Source organism: Lissotriton helveticus, chromosome 2_1 (genome assembly GCF_964261635.1).
Source record: "Lissotriton helveticus chromosome 2_1, aLisHel1.1, whole genome shotgun sequence".
NCBI lineage: Eukaryota > Metazoa > Chordata > Amphibia > Caudata > Salamandridae > Lissotriton > Lissotriton helveticus.
This window is the reverse complement of record NC_136059.1, coordinates 299675431-299701261: the sequence shown is the minus strand read 5'-3', so window position 1 is coordinate 299701261 and position 25831 is coordinate 299675431. Positions and strand designations below refer to the sequence as shown.

At 44.7% G+C, this 25831-nt stretch overlaps 1 protein-coding gene across 2 annotated transcripts in view; it reads left to right on the top strand.

Annotated features, from left to right (window-relative positions):
* Window positions 1–25831, top strand: part of NARS1 (asparaginyl-tRNA synthetase 1) — a 190007-nt gene that overhangs the window by 46608 nt on the left and 117568 nt on the right. For both annotated transcript variants that reach the window (XM_078674861.1, XM_078674862.1), the window contains exons 2-4: window positions 9154–9236; window positions 13480–13545; window positions 13643–13735. In XM_078674861.1, the coding sequence (XP_078530987.1) occupies window positions 9154–9236; window positions 13480–13545; window positions 13643–13735 (242 nt within the window). The remainder of the gene's footprint in view (window positions 1–9153; window positions 9237–13479; window positions 13546–13642; window positions 13736–25831) is intronic.

Here is a 25831-nt window from a genome sequence, read left to right as displayed (position 1 = left end):
ATCACAAAACACTTTTTCGCATTTTGTGACCAATATTTTTTAAACCAATTGTATACCAAAAGGCAATATTTAAGGATGCACACAGCCCAATATTGCACATCAGCTCTTTTCTGAACACAAAATGCCTTTGCATATCTGGTTCTTGTTCTTGTTAGCCCTTTCTGGCTTCAATGACCACCGTTTTCAGTTCCTGTAAATCCAAATAATATGCTGAAAGCTTGGGTTTCATTTAACAGCCCCATGCAGTCTAGGTGTTAGTCTTGGTTTACATGGGTTGATCCATGTGAGCTAACGCACCTTTCTTTCAGCAATTTTTATAGTGCAAACCTGGGCCAAGGGCCTTGTTGTGCTTTATATGAGCACCAGAAAATGTTACCCCTTTTAGGTCTTGCCTAAGGCAGCGCATGTAAGATCTTCTTTTTTAAAAAAAATTGTTTTATGTACAGTGGGATTGGAGGCCACCATTTACCATTGGTTGACTTCAATGTCACTCTCATTTGCTTGCATCTTATTGTTCAGCTGCCATAGGTTTCCTTCCTCTTCATTTGTTTGTCCCTCTCCATGTGATTTGATGCATTACGTGTGTCCTTCCACTGCTTATTTTATTAGGTGCTACTTTTTAGGTCGATCCTGTAACAGTGCGCATGCGCTGTTCTGGCGAAGACTTCATGTAGGGGGTTTCAAAACTAACCCAGGAATTGCACACGCTTGTGCGTGTGCTTTTTGTTTTGGCCCACGCTATTGGCCTTTGTGTGCATCTTTTTAACAAAGACTGCACGAAATTGGCCAAAGGCGGGCACATTACTCCACCCATGGCCTATTGGTGTCGGTTACCCGCACTGCCGCCATGTTAAACAGTGATTTACCACTGGCCAAAATATCCTAAATGATAAATATAGGATTGGTTTTTAAGATCACATTGATTTATACATGTTTGTTGTGTAAAGAATGCAATATTGTGAAGAATCTGAATACCGTGAGCTTATCCTTGGAAATCTGACCCAGATTTAAAGTGGTTTTTTTTTTTAACGTTTGGAGTTCTCCTAATTTAAAGTGCGTTCAGTCGTTCTATTCAGATACCCTATTGTGAAAAGAGACTTATTTGGTATGGTCAGCTATATGGCATTGCATTCAGTCCCATAAAGCATTAAAGTGATTCAAGCCCATGATGAATATCAGACTGTCTTAAGTCATAGCTTGACATTTTGTGTGAGTTGTATAATGCTGCGCGTTCAGGTGTTACAAATCATCCAAATGGAAAATATGAAATACAAATGGAACACTCTTTAATTTGACTGAACCCCCAACTCAAGGTTGGTGTACTGGTTTACAGGTATTTAGAGTAGCAAACATTGTTGGAGGAAAATTACCATCAAGAAGTCGTCGACCCAGCAGAGTATTATAACAAACTGATGATACAGAAAGTTGTTTCTCCCTTCTTTGCTTTTTCTAAGATAGTGTAGTACACAAACCTTCATACTCTTGGATAGATGGTTCAACATCGCACTCATGTTAAGTGGATGGATGGAGCAACACCTGAGTACTGTTCTTGCTTAAACTGTGCAGAACATGCAGTGTTGGTGTATGGCAAAACATCGCCTGTCAAAGCTCGAAGCCCTTTGCATTTTATCAGAGCACCGTGTAGTAGCTGAGCACATCCTGCGGAAGAGACGTTGTGGTGAGCTCCTCCTGCAGAAACTGAGCAGAAGCAGAGCACCCTTGCATTATTTCAGACTCCAGCATCAGCTGAGCAACCTGAATATGAACTGAGCCCCCTCACTCCCCATATATATTAGCTGAGCACTCCCGCATCCACCAACATTTGCAGATCGCCGCCTGGTTTTATAGAGACCATGGGTTATCAAAGCGCTGCATGTCTTGACTACGCACCCTTTGACATTGGCAAGTGTCCCCTGCATTGCCGAGATCCGACCCCCCAATCAACAGAGCCCCTGTTTTAGCAGAGACCTCCATGCATTAGCCGAGCACGTCCTGCTGAAGGGACGTTGTGTTTACAAGCACATCCTGAAGCAACCGCTTAGTCTTAGATGACCCATCACTCGAGACCCGCTTGCACACTATGAGAGCAGCCTTGACAGATGAATCCCCCGGCACGGGCTCAGCACCCCATGCATCCTCTGAGCAGCCCATGCTTTGGTTCATCGCTTGTGTGACTATAGCGCTTTGGTGCGCAGACCACATGACCCGCGCCGCCTGTCAGTGATGGGTGACAGCAGCCGGCCTCTCCCACCCCACGCACCAGATCCCCACTAATGCACATCAGTGTCACATGCAGCACCTACCCGAGCTTCCTCCTGAAGCGATTCACGCCCTCCCGCGAAACCGCAACGGACGTGTGTGAGTGGCGCTCGGAGCCTCCCTCTCCTTTCCAGTGACAGCGTGCCCTCCCACTCCTCCTCCATTCCCCCGTCGCTCCCTCCCGCCTGCGGGACGTACTCAGACGCGAGCAGCTCGGGAAAAGCAATAGAACGCAGAGAGCAGGAGCACACCCAGCAATGAGTGCAGCTGTTTCATCACCCTCACACATCTAATTACACTCCTGGGAAAGGACCAAAAGATGCTGCTGGGTGCAAATCTTCTCATTTATTTATTTATTTATTTATTTATTTTAGTTTCTTATATCGCGCTGGAATCAATCCCATGGGGTATCTCCCCGCTTTGCCAGCCAGAGAGGTCAGAGTCTACAAGGTGTGTTAGAGGGACTGGAATGCTTCCTGAAAGAGGAATGTTTTCAACGCCTTTCTGAAGGCCAAATGATTGATGTTCATCCTCATTTCTGTAGGAAGTTTGTTCCATAGGGCAGGGCCAACTGATGAGAATGCTCGGTCTCCCTGCCTAGCTCTTTTTGTTACGGGGGTTTCAAAAAGGCTTGGTTGCTTGAGCGAAGCGAACGACTGGGTTGGTACAGTTCAACAGATTGGGAAAGATATTTGGGGCTATTCCCATAAAAAACATTTGTGAACCGTACAGCATATTTTAAAACTAATGCGCTGTCGTATCGGGAGCCAGTGTAGCTCCATCAACAAAGGCTTAGAAGGGGTCCTAGCCTGCACACCCATGACCAGCCTAGCCGCCGTGTTCTGGACCACCTGCAAACGACCTATTGCATCAGCATTTGCTAGCGTCAGCAGGCCGTTGCAGTAGTCTAGGCGGCTAGTAACCAGAGTCTGCACGAGTGTCTTCCTATAGGTATCAGGAAGATAAGGAAATACTCTCCGTAGAAGAGTGCAAGAGTGTACTACAGCGATCAGGGCCAGGTAAAATTCAAGAACACCCAGGTAAAAGTGAGCTAAAAACGAGTAACAAGCATTTGCAATGCAATAGGTCTCGTATTTATGCGAGTTTAAACTATTGCATTGTAAACGACAATGCCTTTTATTTATGTTTCAAAACGAAAATAAAAGGTATTTTTATTTACAATTTCACTAGCTCAAACTCTCGTAAATGCGAGACCTATTGCTTTGTAAATGCTTTTTTCTTTAAGTTTAAGCAATCTACCAGAGTGTCTTTTCCATCTGGTTCCCTCATGTACTACCCCCCCCCCGCCTATTGTTTGTCTTGTTGCTTGCCCTCTCCCATCTTCCTCTCACTGTCTGTTTTTACTTGCTCCCTCCCACTCTCTGTGCTGTTACTTGACCCCTCCTGTCCTCTTCTAGATGTGTGTGTTGTAGTTTGTCTTCAACTACTGTCCGTATGAGGTGCTGGTTTACAGGTATTTAGAGCAGCAAACATGTTGGAGGAAAACTACCATCAAGATGTCGACCCAGCAGAGTATTATTATAAACTGATGATACAGAAAGTTGTTTCTCCCTTCTTTGCTTTTTCTAAGGTAGTGTAGTACACAAACATTATACTCTTGGATAGATGGTGCAATATCGCACTCATGATAGATGGATGGAGCAACACCTGAGTACTGTTCTTGCTTAAACTGTGCAGAACATGCAGTGTTGGTGTATGGCAAAATAATGGGTTCATGCTCCTCTATTAGATCTTCTATATTATTATTTATTTATTTATTTATTATTGCTATTTATTGAGCGTGAACGAATACCCGTAGGCGTCTCGGCGCTAATGATTGATTAGGATCTCTGGGAAATGCAGCTGAGAATTATTGGTTAAAGAGCCATGTCTTCAGTTGTTTGCAAAAAAGCCTGAGTGTGGGTAATGTCCTAATTTCTTGAGGTAATGTGTTCCATAACTTGGGAGCGGAAACCAGAAAGCATCGATCACCCCAAGAGACAGTTTTTGTGCGGGGAACCACTAGTTGATTCAAGGAGGCAGAGCGGAGTTGTCTGGAAGGAGTATAGGGAATTAGTTGATTCTTGAGAAACTGCGGTCCCTCGTTGTGAAGAGCTTTGTAGACTATACATAAGGTCTTAAACTTAATCCGATTGCGGATCGTCAGCCAGTGATAATTCCTTATTGTATCTGATATAGGTTTGAATTTAGTCGTTCTCGAGAGAACTCTGGCAGCCGCGTTCTGAATAGTCTGCATTTTATTAGTAACGCGGTTCTGGGCATTAATGAAGAGACTATTACAGTCCAACGAGGATAGGACTAAGGAGCTTACCAGAGTTTTTCCGGCTGTCAGGTAGAAAAGGGAGAATTTTGGTTACCAATTTTAGTTTGTGACAGGCAGTGGCTGCCATTTTGTTGGCATGGGCCATAAAGTTAAGACCCTCGTCGAAGACCACTCCCAGGTTTCTTACTCTGGGGACTTGTTTGGGAAGCGTGCCAAAAGATGAAGGCCACCAAACTGATGACCATGATGGCAAGAGTGGTCCAAAAATGACCACCTCCGTTTTGTTGGAGTTAAGCTTTAAGCAGTTGGAGGCCATCCACTCTCCAATTGCTAGCATGCCTCCCTGAAAACGTTCTGCCACCCTATCTCCATCGCTGTTTACGGCCAGAACCAACTGCGTGTCATTTGCATAGGAGGTTAGTCTCATCCCATGGGCCATGATAACTTTAGCCAGGTCCGACATGTAGATATTAAACAGTGTCGAACTAAGGGATGAGGCTTGAGGAACCCCACACGGCAGAGATAGCTGAGGTGATTGAAAAGACCCCAGGGTAACCGCCTGAGTTCGCCCCGCCAAGAAAGATGCCAGCAGATCTTTAGCCGCCCGTTGGATGCCCATTTTTTCGACACGGTCGATCAAGATATTGTGATCGACCACGTCGAAGGCAGCAGATAAGTCAAGCATCACCAGGACCGCTGTACCTCCTTGATCCCGGATAACTCTGATGTCATCGGATGCTTTTAGTAGCGCTGTCTCAGTACCATGGAATCTACAAAATCCAAATTGGGTACTGTCCAGCAGGTGGTGTTTCTTGATGAAATCAGAGAGCTGTGGGTTCATGGCTTTTTCAGCTACTTTTGCTAAAAATGGGAGGCTCGCTATGGGTTGGTAATTTTTTAGATCGTCCTTGTCCAGAAGTGTTTTTTTTAAAAGGGGTTTTAATAGTCTTTTTCAGTATATCAGGGTAAATCCCAGATCTAAACATGGAATTACAGACTTGTGTGATAAGCGTGACAAGCGAGTCCATCACTGAGTGCAATACTTTAGCAGGGCAAGGGTCCAGAGCTGACCCGGATTTAATGGAAGTGGCGATTTCCAAGGTTTGATCCTCAGTGAGATCAATAAACTGTGTCAGGAACATCTGAGGGGGAAGATTACAGCTAGAGTTTGAGTAGGCACCAGTTCTGGAGGAGAAAGCTTGATATATTTAATTTACTTTTGTAAAGAAAAAGTTTGCAAGCGCATCACAAAGTAATTGAGACGGAGGTGGTACTAACTCCGGAACATTTCCGGCCAACTGATTAGTGATCTCGTAGAGTTGCTTACTGGAGTTTTTCGCCTTTTCAATTTGTACGGTAAATAATTTCTTCTTTGCCTCTGCAATCATAGACTTGTAGATAGCAAGGTTTTCCTTGTAGCTAGCTTTACTGTCTGAACTATAGGACTTCCGCCAATGCCTTTCCCTGTTCCTGCAGAGTTGTTTCTGCTTCCTTAAGTCATCGGTGAACCATGGGGCCGATGGAGTAGCTCTGTTTCTTGATAATGTTTTTAAAGGGACAAGTGAATGGGTGGCAGACCCTAGCCAGTCCTGGAATTGTAGTGTGGCTATACTAGAATCGGTTGATAAGGTAGGACGAGTATTATCCAGTAGCTCTGTTAATTCTACTTTATTTATATCTGTCCAGACCTTAAATGATTCTGGTCTGGGAATAGTAACTCTTTGAGGGGGGCTATCCCTAATAGTAATAATACCTATAATGACATGATGGTCGGATCAAGGCATTGGGAGGATATCTGTTATACGCAGTCCGTCCTGGTTGGAAAAGATGCCGTCCAGTATGTGGCCGGCCTCATGAGTAGGGGATGTAACCAATTGGCGAAGACCTAACATTTCCAAATCGGTGAGTAAGGAAATAGTATCTTTATCATCAAGTTGCTCTAGATGGAAATTCCAGTCTCCCATAACTGTGTAGGATTCTTCAGTCATTAATGACTCAAGTATCGAACCTAAATTAGAAAGGAAGGCTGTGCGAGCTCCCGGAGGTCGACATAATAACACTCCTTTAAAGTTATGGGAAGGCGTTAACTTGATGACAAAGTGTAAGGCTTCGCAGTAAAGGGACGGGATAGACCGAGTCGTCACTGAGTAGAAATCCCTAGCAATTATTGCCAGCCCACCGCCTCTTTTACCCTTTCTATCTTGACGATAGACCTTGTATCCTGGCGGGACCGCAATCACCAGGTCCGGGTCGGACGCCTCGTCCATCCAGGTTTCTGTGATTAAGAGGATGTCTAAGTGCCTGTCTATGATTAGGTCCGCTATTTCCTGTCTATGCTTACCTAAGGACCTGGCATTAATAAGTGCTATACAAGTATTAACTGGATTTAGCTTGATCTTGAAGTTGGAGTTAGCCCTTCTATTGCTAATTAGGATAGAGGTATTACAGTAAGGGCAGCTTAATGAGGTAGCATTGGAGATAAAGTCCAGTTTATGTATTGTGCAATTAAGTGAGGGGAGTGAGCGTATATCTTTCAGTTGTGATCCAGAGTAAGTTAACTGGGGAGAGTGTGGGTGTGAGCAGGTTTCTGCAGGTAAGGTTCGGGAAGATTTAAAAATTACCAAAAACGAAAATCAATGTTAAAACAAATAAATGCTCACTCTTTAAAACATGCTAAGCCCCCCGCTTCCGCCTCAGGGGTGAGATCGCAATACAATCTCTATACAGTTTCTTATATTGTTTTATGCAATTTAGTTCTGTTTTTTTTAATTGTGGTAGAGTAAGATTTTATTATGTGACACCTGGTTCACACATTATAATTCATTTGAATTAAAAAGCAGTAAGTGATTTGATTTAAAAAGTACCACGTTTTAAAAGAAGCTGTATCATTGCATTTACTGAAAGCTGCACTATGGGTAAACATTTATCAGACTAATCCTTCTTTTGCAGAGTCCACATTGTCATACCAATGAATATGTAAGACTAATTAATGCAAATCGATTGTGTAAGTCTGTAAGAAGACTGCACATTGACAACTATTTTTTATTACTTAACTTGATCTACAAGCGACAGAATACCGTTATAAGCTTTCTTGTAGCTCCAGTTTTAACATGTGAACTGCGTGCTGTGTTAAACCCATTAGGTACTCTTTTCAATAATTGCCTTTATGATCTAGGGGCATATGTATCAAGCCGATTTCCTGTTTGCAAACGGGCCGATTCTCAGAACCGGTCTGTTTGTAAACGGGAAAAAGCCTTTTGGGATGGATTATCCCAAAAGGCCCTTGCAAAATAAGGAATCGCAAAATTTGAGATTCCCTATTTTAAGAATGCATTTAAGGAATCACAAATTGTGATTCCTTACATACAATGTTGAAAGCACCCAAGTCGTGCGATTTTGGCTTAAGGAATCGCAAATTAGCACCAACTTCAGCTTGGTAGTAGTAATTAGCAATTTCTTTGAAAAATGCACTTTGTTGCATTTTTCAAAGTGCCATGTGGCACACCTACATGCCCTTAGGGCATGTAGGTGTGCCACATGTGCACACATACATATTTCAGGGGTGCAACAGGGTATCCTTTTGACACCCTTGCACCCATGAAATTGCATTCTCAATTTGCGAGTACCTAATGGGTACTCGCAAATTGCGAATGTCTTCCCATTCATTCATAGGGGCCTGTAAGCCCATATGAGTGAATGCAAAGGTATTCCTTAATTGTGTTTCGCTATTTGCGAGTCGCAATTAAGGCATATGTAGGAATCGCAATTATTATTGAGATTCCTACATACATTGCAACTTGCGAGACCTTAATAGAAATTAAAAAAAAATCGCTATTAACACCTTGCCTGCGGCGCCGATTCTCCCCCGGTGCTGAGTATTCCAATCGCGAGTGTGGTCATGATGGAACGGTTCCGTCATGAGCACAGCGCGACCGGTGCTCATGTTTGAATATCTTTTATTGCATTTCTTGAGATTACATAACAAAGCAGTGTTATTTACAGGATACCCTTGTTTTTCCTTTTCCTTCCTTTGTACATAATTAAAGAAAAGAGAGTGGCAAAAATTCGAGTCACCGGTGTACAAAGATATACACAATTAACAACAGTTCGCTAAGTTAACAGTTTTTGCCGTACATTTCCTGCAAATCAAACATCCGGATTAGGGCACCTTTCCCAGAAAGCGAAAAGTCCCGGAATAATTGAGGTCTCTTGAAAACAATTAGGATTACATCCATCAAACCAAATCAGTTACATACCGAGTAATGGGTGCCATCCCATTTGGAAGGAACATTATGCAAGAGGAAATCGGGACATACAGTATGTTGCGGTGTGTCTGGCCATGTACATCACTCGTCAATGTCCCCACTTCTAAGGTGTGTCTCCCATCCCGTTCCTAAAAGAAGCGCCCACATCCTTTGGGATTGCAATGTCAGCGTACTCAAATCCGCGCCTGCGCAGCGCGACCGATTCTCATGACGGAACCGTTCCGTCATGAGCATCGATGGGGTTAAGGACTTGCAAAACGTTGTTTTAATACATATGCCCCCTAATTCATTCTAGTTTTTAAAAGGCTGTCATTGTTGAACAGATGTAATTTTTGTTTTATGCAGGAGAAATGTATGTTTCTGATCGAGAAGGGGACGATTCCACTGGAGATGGAACGCAGAAGAAGCCTTTTAAGACCGTTCTGAAGGTACATTTGGATTTCTGCATGCCATTGTTTTTGGTCTCATTTCTTTCCTGCCAAGTACGGTGCATGGTTTGTTGAGATACTATCGCAATCACTTCTATGCCCACTCTTTGCTGAAAGTGGAACAACATTGTAAGTTATATGGTCTAGTCCAAGTTTCAAAATCTAAGCCTCTACCAAGGAGAATATTCATAGTGGACCTATACACCAAGTCAGCTGTGTAAACAGACAAGAACTGCAGTGTTAAGTAATCCAGTATCACAGCACATGGTCTTAATTCAACCGCACATAATCAAGCAGATAAGTTGACAAGTTAATCAAGCTTGTGAAATGACTATTGGAGTTGTTCAAGGTAGCTTTGCTGATTATTGCAATTAGGCTTCTTGAAGAAATTAGATTATACTTGTTTCTAACTATTTTGTCGTAGAAGCTGACCGCTAGTAACTTTCTGTATAGGGTAGAATAGGGCCTCTGTACTTTCTTCTATTTTCTTGATGTGCATTGTTTTCTCTGATTTACATGGATATTGTCTAATGCTTTTGTTCATTACAAACGATAAACTTGTATGCAATAAGCACTTCAAGAGACCAGCAGAGGACAAACAAGTTCTCTAATAAGTGTAGTGTTTTTTTGTAGTGTGCACCTGAAGCTCTGAATGCCTCTAGACACGATCTTCAATGGTTCAGGCTTTTCCTTGTCCAAAAAAAGCAACCTGGGGAAGGTAACTTCATATGAGAGCCGGCCTAGTCACCTTCTGTGTACTTTCTCTTGTGCTAAACGTCTTGAGCTCAAAGCAAGACTAGACTTTGTGGCTTTGACCCTCACACAAAAAAGTTACATCAGCAACTCTTCCCGGCAAGGTACAAATACTTATGATTTGTTTTTGAAACATTACTGCCAAATATACAATTACTCTAGCTTGCCTTACCGGACCACACTCTGCATTCTGTGAAAAAACAAAGTAAAGACAGAAGAGATCTTTCATGTTCTGACATCGGGGCTCCTAAATTTTGAGGGAGAATCTCCCTTTGTGGTCATGGCTGCTTTTAAGAGATTTCTTTTTGCTTCAAAATACCTGGACAACAGATGTATGGATTATGTGGACAAGAAGACTTTCTAGACAACAATAAATAATTGCGCCACAGCCACTTTAGCTTTGAGGGAAAGACCTACTGCCTAGGGACCGAAGAGAAGGCTTGTGGGAATTTCTTAGAGTGGATGATCACTTCTTCAGACAAGATGATCATTTCTCGATAGGACTCATTGGAGCTTTCATCTAATTTCTGTACCTAAGGTAGGCTTGCAGGGGTGTGGAATTTAATAAAATATCTACTTGTCCAGGGGGCTGGTTGCTTCATAAATCTACTTGTCCTGTAACAAAATCCACTTGTCCCTTTGGTGCCATGTAGTGCGGCGACAAATAAAGGCAGCATCTCATTATATAAGAGCTCTGATATAGCCTCTCTTATTATGCCAGGGCTCATACCATAGTGGTGCTAGAATACGTGCAATCCCTTTATGTTGCCACGTTTCCGACGATCTACATACTGGGGCTGAAGGTAGTGGTAAGCAATAGTTTCAGGGTGACAATGCCCTTTTAAGTCTGCAAACCTACTAACTTGCATGTTTTAAGGGTTTTCAACAACTCTTCTCTAATCTGTTTCCAATCTGAGAAATGTTGGCAATTTACTCCTGACAATGGCAGGCATAAAAGTTCTTCCAGAGTTGTGAAAAAAGTAGTTGGAGGGAAAGTGAGCTTGCAAAGAGCAAATGCATATTAGCTCGGGCTAAAATGCAGTTCACAAATATTTTCTTGGAGTACTATTTCTTGACCTACTTCTGTAAATGCTTGGGAATTCACGAAAGCCGTATAGCTGCACTTAATGTTAGGACGTAAACCATTGGGGCACTTTTGAAACTTTCTTTAATAATTGGGCCCCTAATTTGATCTGGCGTTGGCCATGACCTTTTGAGTTTATTCAAATTCTCTCTCTCTCTCTCTCTCTCTCTCTCTGTATCGTCTAGCTTCACTGTGAGTGACCGCATTCTGCTCTTTCACAAGGAGCATATCGGCAAACAAAGTGGTTTTGTTCATTTCCAGTAACTATGGCAGTGTATGCTTTTTGAGACCAAAAACAACTCTTGCTTTTGCCAATGTTTGTTATAATGGTGAGGGCCTGGCAGCTCCCATACCAATACGGTTTACAAAAAACATTCCAAAACAAGTCACACATTGACAAAACTATAAAACTGACCACCAATTTTAGACCCACTGGCTTTGCCAATGATTGTTAATTTTTGTTTCACAAAATCTTATTGAAACTGGTTACACTGATTTTTCTATTATGAATATTTTTGGAAAATACTAGCATGCATCAACATGTTACTAAATGATGCTGCAAAGAAATGGTATCTCAAATTTCACAGTGGTTTAGCTAAATGTTTTTTTCCTGCTTTCATTTTTTTATGAACATTATATTTTGAGCAAAGAATCCTCAATCTTGCTTTCAAGATTCTGCAAATATTTGCATCAAATCAGAGAGCATTCTGGGAGCATTTACATTATAAATAGCCTCATATTTGCTGAACTTTGAAAACATGTCTACACATTTTTATACTGGAACCACTGTCAGTAATGCAGTCAGAGCTTACAACATTTACTTAGAGCGCTCACCCTAATAATGAAGGCTTTCAATTAATGAACAATAAATACAAGTTTAAACAGCATTAACATATGGACAAAAATATTACTTTAACTGCAGACAGTGCCCTTCCCTGGTCCATAATGTGGTACTGCAAACTGGCAGCCAAAGGGTTTGTGCAACAGGGGGTTGGGCCTACTTGTCCCAAGGACAAAATACACATTTAAACTTGTTGCCCTTGACCTCAAACAATATGTCCTGGGCGTCAGGCTATAGGAATTCCACATCCCTGGCTTGATATGTTCCCCGTGGTTGGGACTCACTGCTTTGAATCTTAATCACTTCTTGGAATCTGAATGCTTAACAGAAAATGTAGGCTCTACCTTTCAGTGAAAATACTCATGTAATGATGAAATACAGAAGACCATGGTGGAATCTGAAAAAATTGAAGATTAAGGGATAGTGAAGAGTTGCTTTTCACAGTTGAGCTTAAAATGTTCATACACCCTACTGACAGAGACTGTTCCAGCAGCAACATTGGAAGCTTTATTGCAATCAAAAAAAGCATAGATTTGTACTTTGAGGCCCTCTGCCGTTCCTTATCCAACAGTTTGCCTTCACTGCAAAACTCCCTGGGAGGTAAGCATCTTGCAGCATTTTAAAAGGTAACAAAAGACAAAGGGTGCTATATATTGTAGAGAATTGTTAGACTAGAATTTCTGACATCCGTATCCAATAACATTCCACTCACAACTTGAAAGCCTCTTATGTTGGTTCAGGAGATCCATTTTAATTTTTTTTTTTTTAAAGAATAGCTATATCAAGTTGAGTCACTAAAGGAGCAAAAAGATATTCTATTGCTAGTTTCCAGAGGAAAAAAAGTCCCAAACTGGTATTGCCTCCATTATTAGGCCCCAAGTTAGCAAACAAAGATGGAAAATTAAGGATGCTTAAACTTGACCATATCTACCTCCCTAATAATGCTAGTTGTTTGGATGTGTGCTATGGGCATACATAAAATATTCTTCCACATGCCGATCATCAGGATATAACGTTTTGCTTTGATCTTTTAAAGATTAACAAGCTGACATATCCTTACTAGAGTCTGCCCAGCACACCTTCTCTAAGAGGACAGCAGTGGTAACAGCTTTCTTGAAGAATCATCAAATATTTGTATGGCAGCACTTGGGCGACTGGTTGATCGAAGTGTGAATGCCCTTTGATAGGTGAGGAATTTAACCTTACACATTTTCACAAATACCTCTTTTCAAAATGTTGCTTGCCAAGTTTAAATGCCAAAGAACAAATACAATCTTTAAGTCTTTTATGGTATCCATAACTCCTCCGTCTGTTGAAATGACCATATGGGAGAGTTCTCTTATTGACGATGGCAGGGAAGATCTTACATGTACGCATTCTATTGCTCGGCTTAAGTGCCAGACTTCTAAATATGGGCAGAAGCATACTTCTGAGAACATAAATAATGTGGCTTTTACTGTAAAATCAGCAATGCCTGAATACCCCTGGAGGCGGTGAAAGTGTTTGCAGAGATTGTCATATGAGCCACCCTGAGCTTATGAAATCTGTTTCTTTTTTCATTTCAGGCCATGGTGACAGCAGGAAAGGAACCTTTTCCCACTTTTTATGTGGATTCCCAAAAAGAGAATGAGGTTGTATGATATAAAGAAAATCCTTTCTAGAATATGTATTTCTATGCATTCTCTAATTTGTTTATAATGTAATCAATTATTACAATTTTTCTCCTAGAGGTGGGATGTCATTTCGAAAACTCAACTTAAAAATGTTCGAAAACTATGGAACAGAGAGCAAATGAAGAATGAAGCTAAAGAAAAGAAGGAGGTGAGCTAACAATGTCTTTTTCTTATTGAAACATCTAGAATTGCATGATAGCCCTCATTGTTCATAGCCAGATAATTGACATATACGAACATTTGCAAAATAGTTCTGATGTTTGTTATATTCGACTGGTGGTAAGTTAGAAACTTGTCTTAAGATGAACCCTCACTTTTAAAGGGAGCAATATCATTCTTGCTACCAGATATGTATGAGATTATTTATTTGTTATTTTTGTTGTGTTGAATGGTACTAAACAACTTAAGGCAGCTTCTTCTGATTACTTTTACCAATGGGAGAAAAAGGGAAAGGACAGTAAGTCAGTGGGACGAGATTAGCCACTGTATGCTGATCATAATAAACAAGCCTTTGCTGCCCTGTTGAACTTCATATAGACTGATACAGACCAAAAGTGCAGCTGGAGGGAGTTTCAAATTCATAAAACCCATCTCCATCAAAACCACTGTTATCTTGTGTTTCTCAGTGACCTCAAATTCTAGAAGGCTACTGTTAAACATCTGATCTGTTGTAGAAATGACTTTTTTATATCTGTCATCCATATAAAGACATTATGGCACTGTACTAGGGACAGCAGCCATTTTGTGGTTAGAGCCTGTTATTCGATAGAGTACTTTAGTCAGAAGAAAATATGGGCCACATTATTTTGAGCTCACTGAAATTTGGTTAAAGGTTTGCTTCTGATGGAGTGTACGAGTTGTCTTTGGGTTGGTGGAAGCATGATATCCGCACTATCATGTCCAAAGCTTTAATCTGTAATCCACATGAGGAGGTCTTGAAGGTGTGAATGAAAGCTTTGACTCTTTTTCTCAACCTATGTGGTAACATAACGCGCATATCATTCCTCACAGGGAGAAACATAGCTAACTTGTTACTCATTAACATGGCCTCCAATAGTTGGAAAAAAATTATAGATAACGGTCTTTTAGTTTGTGTCCATTGCTTTTTGTACCTTCACTTTATCTCAATTCCATGTATGTTATATATGTGTTATATATGCTGATTGTTTATACCTGCATGGTATAGTATTTCTTAACTAAAACTTATCAACAAAAAGATCTTCAGTTTTTCTCATTGCCTGGGTTTGAACTGGACAGCCACAAAAAGGTTATCTGAACTGAAATATTTTCTACTTGACTTATTTTACATATGTATGTATATGTATATGTATATGTATAGGCATTTATATAGCGCACTACTTACCCGTAGGGTCCCAAGGCGCTTCGACCGCTGCGAAACCCTTCCTGGCTTCCCTGAGAGATGGTCCCTTAATGGGTATCTCCAGGGTGAGACCAGGCATCCCCGGCGGTCTGGTGGGGCCATTAGTGAAGATGAGGCAAGCTAATGCCCAGAGTTGCCGAGTGTGATCGCTGATCAGAGTGGGCACCGAGGCGAGAGAATTATCGAGTCCGCTGACCCTGGTCCAGAAACCTGCCGCGCCGGGAATCGAACCCTGGTCCCGGGCCGTCCTCTGCTCTCGGGTCTGCCGCCTCTAACCAGTGAGCCACACCACTTCACATATACCTCTGCTTTTTTAAAATTGTTGACATCTTTCTCCCTGTTGGAAAGTTACTGAAATATTTGCACACAATTTAAAATCTAATTTACTCATTATTCAAGCTGTGTCCGGGCCCCAATCCAGTAGTGCCGTCTTTCACTGGAGCCGTTTTACCTTCCTCCATGCCATAACAAAAATTAAGAGCACTTTCTCCTTACTTTTCCAAAGTTTCTCTTTAATTTGTGAAGCATTCATTTTCTTTCTAGCTTTTTGTATCTTTATTTGGTGTTTAACCATTTACTTTAATAGAACACCATACTGAAACCTGTGTTTTTTTAGACTGGGAAGGTTATTTCGTCTTTGCAACATTTTGGCTATCTCTAGTTAGTTCAGTACTCCTCCCACATGAAAGGGCACACAAAGGACCTGCTATTTTCTTATGATCAGTAATCTCTTGCTCTGGCAATCTCATTCCTTAGTACAGACTTTTAAATGCTGATGGCTCATTTGCAGGAATAGGGAAAATGTGGAAAATCTTTTACAGAACATAACCTCCTATTTCTTGTAGATTCTAGAGTGTGCAAATATGCTATAGAAAATCTGTTCATGACAAAAGATTCTCTCGGGCTTTATGCAGTTAAAAGTTTTTTAGAATTTTGCAAACTTGCATCTGACAGAATTTGCCACAATTCTCTGCAACATTATTATTTCATCCACATAACCCTTACTGGTAAATCACTGCAGTTGTAAAACACCTGTATTGCCACCTGCTCCATTGTTGTCCCTCTACCAACTTTATAATTTATCCTGCTAATTTGTGCTTTTACGCAGTAAGTTACTAGGATTTCATAAATATCATTACGGTCACTGAAACTCTTCTTCCTGCCGTACATTTGCTCCTTCTCCTTTATTAAAATAGCAAGTTACTTTCCGGTCAATCAAAATCAATATTTCCATATTCTCCACAGGCCTTAAATCTGCTTCCATAACTGCTTGGCTAAAAAACAAAAACTTCTCCTAACCCTAATTCTTTATTCTCCTCCTTACTGCCCAGAATCCTCAGAGATTGATGCCCATTGCATACATTGCTGTCTGAGAAACGTTTATGGAGAAACTTGTTGTTCATTTGCACAATCATGTTGTGACTCATAACATTCCTGATGAACTCCAAAGTTTTGTAATGTTTATTGTTTTATACATAACAGTGTATACAGTAATAACAACCTGCGATAACAAGCCCCTTGGCCACCACAGTCGCCCCAAGCCAAGCACTGTACAATTATGGATCAATGTTCTCCGCGTCATTGTCCGCTTCCTGTCACCTCTCCTCGTCATTGCCCCTCTCATATTTGCAAAGGCTGTTTATTCTTTCGCCCTCATCCTTCCAACTTAGAACAGAGTTATGGATACCTGTCTCATCAAACTCTCAACCGGCTCCCCATAACCCAACCGGCTCCTGCATCTCAACTGCCCAAGATTTTGTCAAATTATTTCCGGCAACCCTGTCCCTTATTGATTTCCCACTCCAAAAGCTTATAATGTCCCATTCCTGTCTCCCAGTCTTGATGCTTGGGGGCAATCCCAGAATCCCCACTTCTGAGCAATGTCGTTTTTCGCTAACATGCATCCCAGGTTTACTAGAATTTCCTGATATCGAGATAGATCTGTGGGCCCCATATGTCCAGGAGTGCTAGCCCGAATTGTAACTCCAGGGGCAGCCCCATTGTCTCATCCAGAGATCGCCCCGCAGGCTCCCAGAAGTCCCGCAAGTAGAGGGCAACTTCAGAGTTTGTGTAGTAGTGTGCCCTATGACCCACAGTCTCTAAGGCAGTGCACATCTTCCACTCTGCCTATCCTATGGAGCAGTATTCTTGTTTAATGAGCCCATTGCAGGATTTTAATTTAGATAAGGTGAAAACTCATCATTCTGGCTTCCTCCACTGGACACCCCAAAGCCTCCCGCCAACCGTCCTTGTTGAGTTTCCCTAGATCTTTTTCCCATCTATCCTGCAATCTCAACAGAGGGGGTTGTGTGATCAGTTTCTTATTCACCCACCCTTGTAGCAGTCTCCCTTCCAGTGGGGCGTCTTCCTGTGTCTCATCCTCCAATTACACACATTCCCTGAGGGCATGTCTGAACGGACCATATCACAGCCACTCTCGCATCTGATATTCTTTCCTCAAGAAGGTGAAAGGCACCACTCCATTTGTATCCCAAACATTCACCAACGTGGAAAGGCCGATGTTGTCCCCTTCAGAGCCACAACTGGACACAAGTGGGACCCCTCCCATAGCAGTGTTTTCGGGGTCAGCCTCTTATCCCACCCCATTTCTCTTCTCAACCTCTTTCCGAATTCTACTACCACTCTAGTGGCTAGACTCGCTCCAGGCAATAGCCTGCCCCCGTGTAACACATGTATGAAACTCCTCCTACTCATACCCAACCTATCCAGGCGAAATGCCGGGTCCTCCCATCTGCGTATACCCAGTCTTTAACTGCACTCACCTGTGCTATCTCATAGTGTTTCTGGATGCATTGCAGGTCGATATCTCCCTCGTATTTGGATCTCTGGAGGACCCTCATACCTATGCAGGGTTGCACCCCTGCCCAAAGCAATGTCCATACTAAACGCATCTACCCTGGTAAACAAAGTATCCAGAATCTTGTAGGGACTGTTCTGTTCTGAAGGATATATAACAGTCTAGGGAGTGGTACCATTGCTGCTTTTCCTAACAGCAAAAGGGTTCTTGAGTGCCAGTGCTTCACATCATTGGACCCTTGCTGCCTGGCGAACTACCGGCCTATCTCCCTCCTTCCTGCATTGGCGAAGGTGAGCGAGAAGGCGGCCAATAAATAGCTTACCAATTTTTTGGAAACGGAGACACTCCTACATTCAGGTCAGTCTGGGTTCCGGGCGTCACACAGCACTGAAACTGTGTTGGTAGAGGTGGCGGAGGCCATCCGGGAGTGTCTGGACCCCGACAGGAGGGCTGGGCTGATTTTGCTCGACCTCTCAGCGGCATTCGACACGGCCCCGCATTCATTTCTTTTGTCACATCTGGCTCAGATCAGTCTGTCGGGCACTGTATGGGGCTGGTTCAATCTTTCCTGGAAGGGCGGTCCGAGCAGATCTGGATTCCACCATCCTCCTTTTCCCCTCAGCTAGTACAGCGGGTGTCCCGCAGGGATCCTCCCTTAGTCCACTCCTATTTAATATCTATGTCACTCCTCTGTTATACTTAGCAGAGGAGTTGGGGGCTAAGGTGTTGGCCTATGCTGATGACACCCAGCTGCTCTTTACTTGGGACAAAGACACAGACTCTGTTCTATTGGTCCAACATTGCCTCTCATCTATCTTCAAACGGCTGGCGGAGGCACAGCTCAAATGCAACAAAGGAAAATCAGAGATCTGCTTTTTGGTAAATTTACTCTCAATTTTAGAGAGCAGCTCTGGCCTCCCGAGTACCCTCTCCCGACCTCTACAGGGCAGCCAGTAAAAAACTTGGAGGTCTGGTTCGACGAAGGTCTTTTCTTCTCAATACTAAGATTTTTTTCCTCTTCTGACACAGGTGGTAACGGTCACTTGTGCATTGATCTTATCTCGGCTGGACCACGCTAATGCCCCTTTTGCTGGTATACCTGGCTACCTGTTAAAGAAGCTCCAGGTTGTTCAAAATACCGCAGCTAGACCTATTGGGTTTGTCGGTCAGGGACAGTGTGCAGCAGCAGTTGCGCTCTCTCCACTGGCTGCCCATGGCGTCTAGAGTGAAATTTAAACTTCTGATTTTGGCCCACCGTGCGCTCCACGGGCGTGGCCCTCTTTACCTGCAGAGGCGTTTATCCTTTTACGTTCCTGTGCGCTCCTTGCGTTCTTCGTCCTTATGCTATGCCCAGGTTCCACGTTTCAATCGTCCGAGGATAGGATGCAGCTCTTTTGCAGTGAAAGCGGCGGCCGCATGGAATGCTCTTCCTCTGGTCCTGCGCATCACCCAGCATCCAGCTGTATTTAAGAAGCAACTGAAAACTCATCTATTCATCTGAAGCCCACTTCGGTCTCGCGCTGTGACACTCACAAGTAGCCGTGCGTGTAATAAATTTATATAACATAACATCCTTCTCCAGCCCTTTTAACATGAGACCCAGATTTACCTCCTGTGCAGACCTGGACTTTAAGTGATCCAGATCCCAAAGTTATTTAAACCTGCTGGTCTCCACTCTTGGTGGTACCTCCACCTGTCCCAATCCCCTATTGGTAACAATAGGGATTTGTCCCAGTTTATGGCAAAACCAGAGGGAGTCCCGAAAATGTGAACGGAATCTCGCAGCCTGACCAATGTCTGGCATGTGTTTGTCAGCTATAGCAAAATTTTGTTGGTGTCTGGGAATATGCGCTCATCCCATCTTTTAATCCGCGGCCAGCCCCAGATCTACCCATCAATCTGCACCCATTCTGATAAATCTTATATTGCTAAAGGGAATAGCCCTTCCGCCTCTTCCTCTCCACTCTAAATTCCAGGGAGGTGTGACCATTAACCTTCACTCTGGCCCTTTGCCTGTCGTAGAGCAGTTTGACTCATGTCATGTATTTTGTACCAAAGCCCATCTTGGCCAGGACTCCGAAGAGGTAAAGCCATTCCACAGAATCAACGGCTTTGTTTGCATTGAGCGAGGCCTTCCTCCTTTCCGCAATGATGACGCCTCTGATTGTTGCCTTACTGCACTGTATCTTTGTTTTCCTCAAAATAGAACTTAGTGGGTCTATCTCGTCGCCACGTCTCCACTCTCCACTCCCTGCGTGGTGTCCACACATTAATGGACAGCGTCACTCATACGGGTGAGTGGTCACTAATCCCCCAGGCCAGGTACTCTGCTTCACTAAACCTAGGGAGCGAATTGCCTGCTTTGAAGCAATAATCAAGTCGCCAATGCATGTCGTGTGCACCCTAGTAAAATGAGTATCCTCTCTCACTGTTGTGGAGAGATAGATCTCCAAACCTCACATAGCCCAAGTGCCTGCATGAAGTTCTCTAACTTTCCCCATGTTGTCTCCCCTCCACTATTTGTGCTCATTTTATGTAGCTTTGCATCTGTGCGAGATTGAAATCCCACCTATTGCTATTAGAGCAGGGAAAGCTTCAATCAGGATGTTTCCCACTTTCTAAAGTGTTGCTGACTGGAGCTTGGTAGAGGTATACACACTAGTGAGTAACATAGCGTCACCCTCATGTTCTCCCAGGATTGCCATATAGCAACCCTGTGCGTCTGTCCATCTGCGCTTTATGTGAAACGGCAGCAATTTTTTGAGAAGGATCTACACGCTACATGACCCTGAAGTATATTGTCCCTGCCGGTTTGTACTTGCCCACCATGTTACAGTGTTGTCGGTCAATGAGATGTGTTTCTTGCAGAAATGCAACATCTGTTTTGTGTCTGCTAAGGGCCTTGATAACCAAACTTCTCTTTACCCTGCTACCTTGTTGGTTGAGATTCCACGTTAACAATGCTAATGTTTGGGTTGGAGTCATGGTCTCTTACCACTACTCGCAGTAAATTGGGTCTGTCCTATACCAAGCATTCAGATGTCAAGAGCGTAACATTCAGCACTCTATCTTTCTCTGTTTCCTGTTCTATCTGCCCGTTCAAGAAACTCTTTCCGCTCCCTCTGAGATAAAATACCTCCGTCTGTTGTTGCTTAGGATGTTGCTTCATTGCTTGACTTTAGGCACTGTTTTCTCCTGTGCCGCCTTCCTCTGTTCTTTTGTTGATGAGGCAGTGACTTTCTCATTATTTATACGCCTTGACAGTGCAACTCACCAGCAATCTTCCTTCTGCACCCCAGGCAGTAAGCCTGAACAGAGACCCTATTTCTCAAGCCTTGACCTGGCCTCCTGTGCAGACACTATGAAGTGAGCCTTATCTTCATGTACTATCCATAACTACGCAATGAAAAGGAGCGCATATTTGAAATCCAGCTTGCACAACACCCTCTTAACTGGCACATAAGCCCCCTTTTGTCTTTGGACAGGGTTCGTATAGTCCGATTACAGATTTACCCCTTGACCATCTATTACCCAGGGACCATACTTCCTTGCCGCCTGTAAGGTAACATCTCTATCCCTGAAGATCGTCAGCCACGCTATGATTGGGTGCAGGCCCCCCCGGCAGCAGTGGATACGCTGGGATTCTGTGTGCATGTTCTACTGAGAAGAATCGGGAGAGACAGTCTTTTCCAACCACTCCTCCACGAATAGTTCCGAATTCATGCCCTCTGAATTTACCGTTACACTGGCCAGTGGAACATTGTGTCGGCAGGACCTATCCTCCACATCCTCCAGTTTGTTCGTCAGCAGCCTCACTTCCTTCTCTGTGGCAGTGCATTTCTGTGTAAGATCTTTCACCTGCGCAGAGTAGCTCCCATTGGTCTTCTGTCTCGACCAGTTTTTGTGATCTTCCCTCAGTAATCGTGCTTCGCTCACCACCGTGGCAATCTGTGTTTCTAGGGACGTCTTTGTTCTTCTCATTGCCTCCAAGACAGTTGCCATATATGCTGACAGGGATGTGTGGCCCTCATCGAGCTCGGTCTGGTCATTGCTGGTTGGTACCACTCTTGTGTGTGGGGCTCCCCCCTTTGCAGTGCGTGGCTTGGCCTTACTCCGTGGTGCTTTCACTCTCCCGCTCCGCTCCCTCAAGCATCTGGTCAATCTCTCTACAGCTGCCATGTGTAGCACCTTGCACCCTGTGCACAATTATTTTGCTGCCACCCTGCCATGCACTGAAGTCCTCTTGGGGGGAGGGGTGGGGGAGTTGGGAATAAACAGTCTGGGCCCCTGCGTTGTAGTTTCCAGCCCACACAAGAGTCCCTGATTCTCCCTGTCTGCAGGATTTTGCAGGGCTAGTCCATAGTCCCCTCACAGGAGTGCCAGATCACCTTAGAGTCTTCCAGGCGATGAATGAACACTGGTGCCTCTTTTCCTTCCAGACAAGCCTTGTCAAGTTTCTCTTATTTCTTCCCTAGTTATTATTATTATGAGTTCTTATATAGCGCTCGATTACCCGTAGGCATCTCGGCGCTTGCCTTGGGAACCCGTCCTGGCTTTTCCCTGTGAGATACCCATACTGGGCATCCCCAAGGTGAAAGCCAGGCATCCCGCCGCAGGGGGGCCGTAGTGGAGATTAAGCAGGCTAATGCCCAGAGCTGCAGAGTGTGAACCCGTGATTCAAGTAGGCACCGAAGCGAGAATTGTCGAGTCCGTGGATAATTGGGCTCAAGACCCTGCCGCATCGGGAATTGAACCCTGGTCCCGGGTCTGACCTCTGCTTCAGGGTTTGCCTCCTCTAACCAGTGAGCCACACTTCTCCACTCCACTCCAGTTATGGGCACTGTAACATTCCCGCCCCTCCCCACCGGGCCAGCTCCAGTAGCCACTCGCTGGGCGTAATCTCCATCCCTGGCTTGTGTCAAGGCAAGGCACTGAGCCCAGCTGGCGCCCTCGTGTATTTTCGTTCTTCCTTTCCTTTTGGATACTCGGGGAGATCTCCTCCCAGGTCCTGTCATCCTCAGTCTTGTAGAGAGCCATCCGGGCTCTCCAATACAATGTATCGAAGCATGCACTCCTCGGGGTGGGCTTGTCCCGAGGATATAAATAAAACGTGGTGAGACTGCTTGGGGGTCTTCCCGCCACACTACAATACGTGTGTGTGTGTGTGTGTGTGTGTGTGTGTGTGTGTGTGTGTGTGTGTGTGTTTGTTAAATCGGGGTGCGCCACAAGGCCTTGGCTATCACTTCGCCGACAAAGCGGACATTGGCGGCTAGGCCAGTAGTAAACCCGCGACTCGCTGGCTTACCTGCCCAGTGAAAGGAGGCTCCCTGCGCCAAGCAGCAGCACTCCCAATCGGCCACCGCATCGAGGGCTCTGCCTCTCCCAACGAGGTTGTGCCGTCTCCGCAGCCCCTCCCCCCCTCCTCGGAAATCGACGCCTGGTCTGCCCAGAAACATCCGCCCGCACGTCACCACTGAACCAGAGCAGCGCAACTCGTGCCAGTGCTCCGACAACAGCGCAGTGAGCAAGGCCCTGCTGCAGTCCTGCCCCACATACGCCCACTGGTCGGACTGGGATTTTGCGGTGCCTCCTACAGGACACTACAAAAAAAAAAGAAACAGTAAGAAAGCAACAAACAAGGGGCACTAAACAAAGAATATCTACCAAAAGGAAACTACGCTAACAAAATAAGAACAGGGAGAATACACAGCACAGACGCAAGAAAGGGCATAACTTTGAAACGCAAAACACCGACCCTGCAGGAGGAATAACAAAGATACACTCCCAAAAGGCGACCTAACCCAGCAGGTCACGCAACATGAGTACCCCACCTTAAGCAGGTGCCGCTGGCATTCCAGCAGAAGCTGCAGCACCACCCCAAGTGCACAACCATGCAATAGTATCCCCGTTCAGCGAAATAGCTGACCCTGCAACGGTGCTCCACACTGGAAAGCGTGGATAGGATGCCTTAACTTCAAAGATACGTGGAAAACAGTGAAGAGGTCGCTGCTAATATACTATGGGGGCGGGGAGATGCATGACTTATTCTAGACCCTCCCAAACACAGGTGGTGATGACTACGAAGCTGCGTTCACCGTACTAAATAGACACTCCGACCCCCAGCTCAACCCCGATTTTGAGCAATTCAAGTTACGGCAGGCAAAGCAGTCTGACACTGAATCAGTGAACCTGTTCTATGCATGGCTATAACGGCTGGCAAGCACATGCAAGTTCGCCAACCAGAGAGCCGAAATACGGGCCCAGGTGATCCAAGGGTGCCGCTCAGTACAACTCCAGAAGCTGATTCTTCGTCAACCAGGGATATCATTGGACTACATCCTCATTCTCGGCGGTCCCACGAACTGTCGGACACCCGAGCAGAGGAAATAGAGATTGCACTGAACAGAAGCAATCCAACGATGCCCGAACCCCATGCGCACTGCCACAAAAACCCAAACAGGTGGAGCATTTGGAAACTGCAGAGCAGACCATCCCCCAGCCGGCCCGTGTTTTGCTAAAGGAGAGACTTGCTCCCGGTGTGGGAAGCCAAATAATTTTGCAAAAGTATGCAGGAGCAGCAGGTCTGGCCAGCTTTCACAAAACAACGTGGGACCATGACACAAATACGACAACTGTCGATCAACGACCCCCATGTCCAAGAGGAGGATACATCACAATGGCATCAATTCAGAAGACAATGATGATGTGCTCGTCATGTCCTTCGTAAGTCGCTCAGACAAACACAAGAGACCTCCCCCTATGTGCTCCGTCAAGGTCGCAGGATCCACCATCCAAGCACTAATTGATACCGGGGCGTCTGTGAACGTCATGGACTCAGAACAATACAAGCGACTGTCTCCATGTCCCCCCGCTCGCGCCCACGAAAGCGAGAATATACATGTATGGAGGAACACACCCATCCCCCTCACCCCCCCCACCTAAGAGGGGTGATCAAAATCGAAATTACCAGCAACAAGCATACAACAAAAGCCAGGTTCCACATCACCGAAGGGGTGAAGGGAACCTTACTCTGCTGCCACACTGCAGAAGATCTAGGACTAGTCTTCTTCGCGAATCAGGTGAATGACTCCCATGCTTAAGCCATACTGCACAAATTCCCAGAACTGTTTGAGGGTTTGGGAAAAGTCAAAGGCGAGCAGTATAAACTGCACATCGACCTGTCTATTGGACCGACCGGGCTGAGGCATTGGAGAGTACCATTCTACCCGGCGTCCGCAGGTAGAAGCCGAGCTGAAGAAGCTAGAAGACCTCAATGGTGTCGGCCGACCCCGTGGGTGTCATCGCGCCAAAGCACAAACAGCCTGGTGCCATCAGGCTCTGTGTGGACATGCGCCTCCCCAACCAGGCCTTCAAAAGAGAGCAATATCCAACACCCACAATGGACGACATTGTGGTAGACCTCAATGGGGCCATGTGGTTCTCGAAGATCGACCTGAATGCCGGATACCACCAGCTGGAGCTCAAGCTGAAGAGCTGCTACATCACCACGTTCTACACCCACGTGGGGCTCCGAACGCCATCTGGGAGACCCTGTCTGGCCTGCAATGTGTCATTAATCCGAACAATTACATCCTTTCTCACTCACTGGAGGACCACCACCTCACACCTACGAGCCACCCTACAATGTTTAGCAGATAGCGGTCTAACTCTTCATAAGGCCAAGAGTTCTTTCTACCAGGAATCTGTTGACTTTTTTGGATACACCTTTTCAAGAGATGGTTTAAGAGTGGATCCCAAGAAAGCAACTGCCATCTGGTCGGCTCAGACCCCCACCTCGTCCACGGAAGTCTGCTGCTTTTTAGGGATGGCCACCTACTGTGGCAGATTCATACCGAACCTGACCTTGCTGTCCGAACCCCTATGAGCTCTCCCCGAAGCTAACATTGCATTTCACGCCATCAAGATGGCCTTAATGGATAAAACTGCCATAGCCTACTTTCACCCAGGACGGTGCACTGAGCCAGTAGTAGATGGAAGCCCTGTTGGACTGGGAGCGGTCCTCCTCCAAGAGTGTGGTTGAGAAA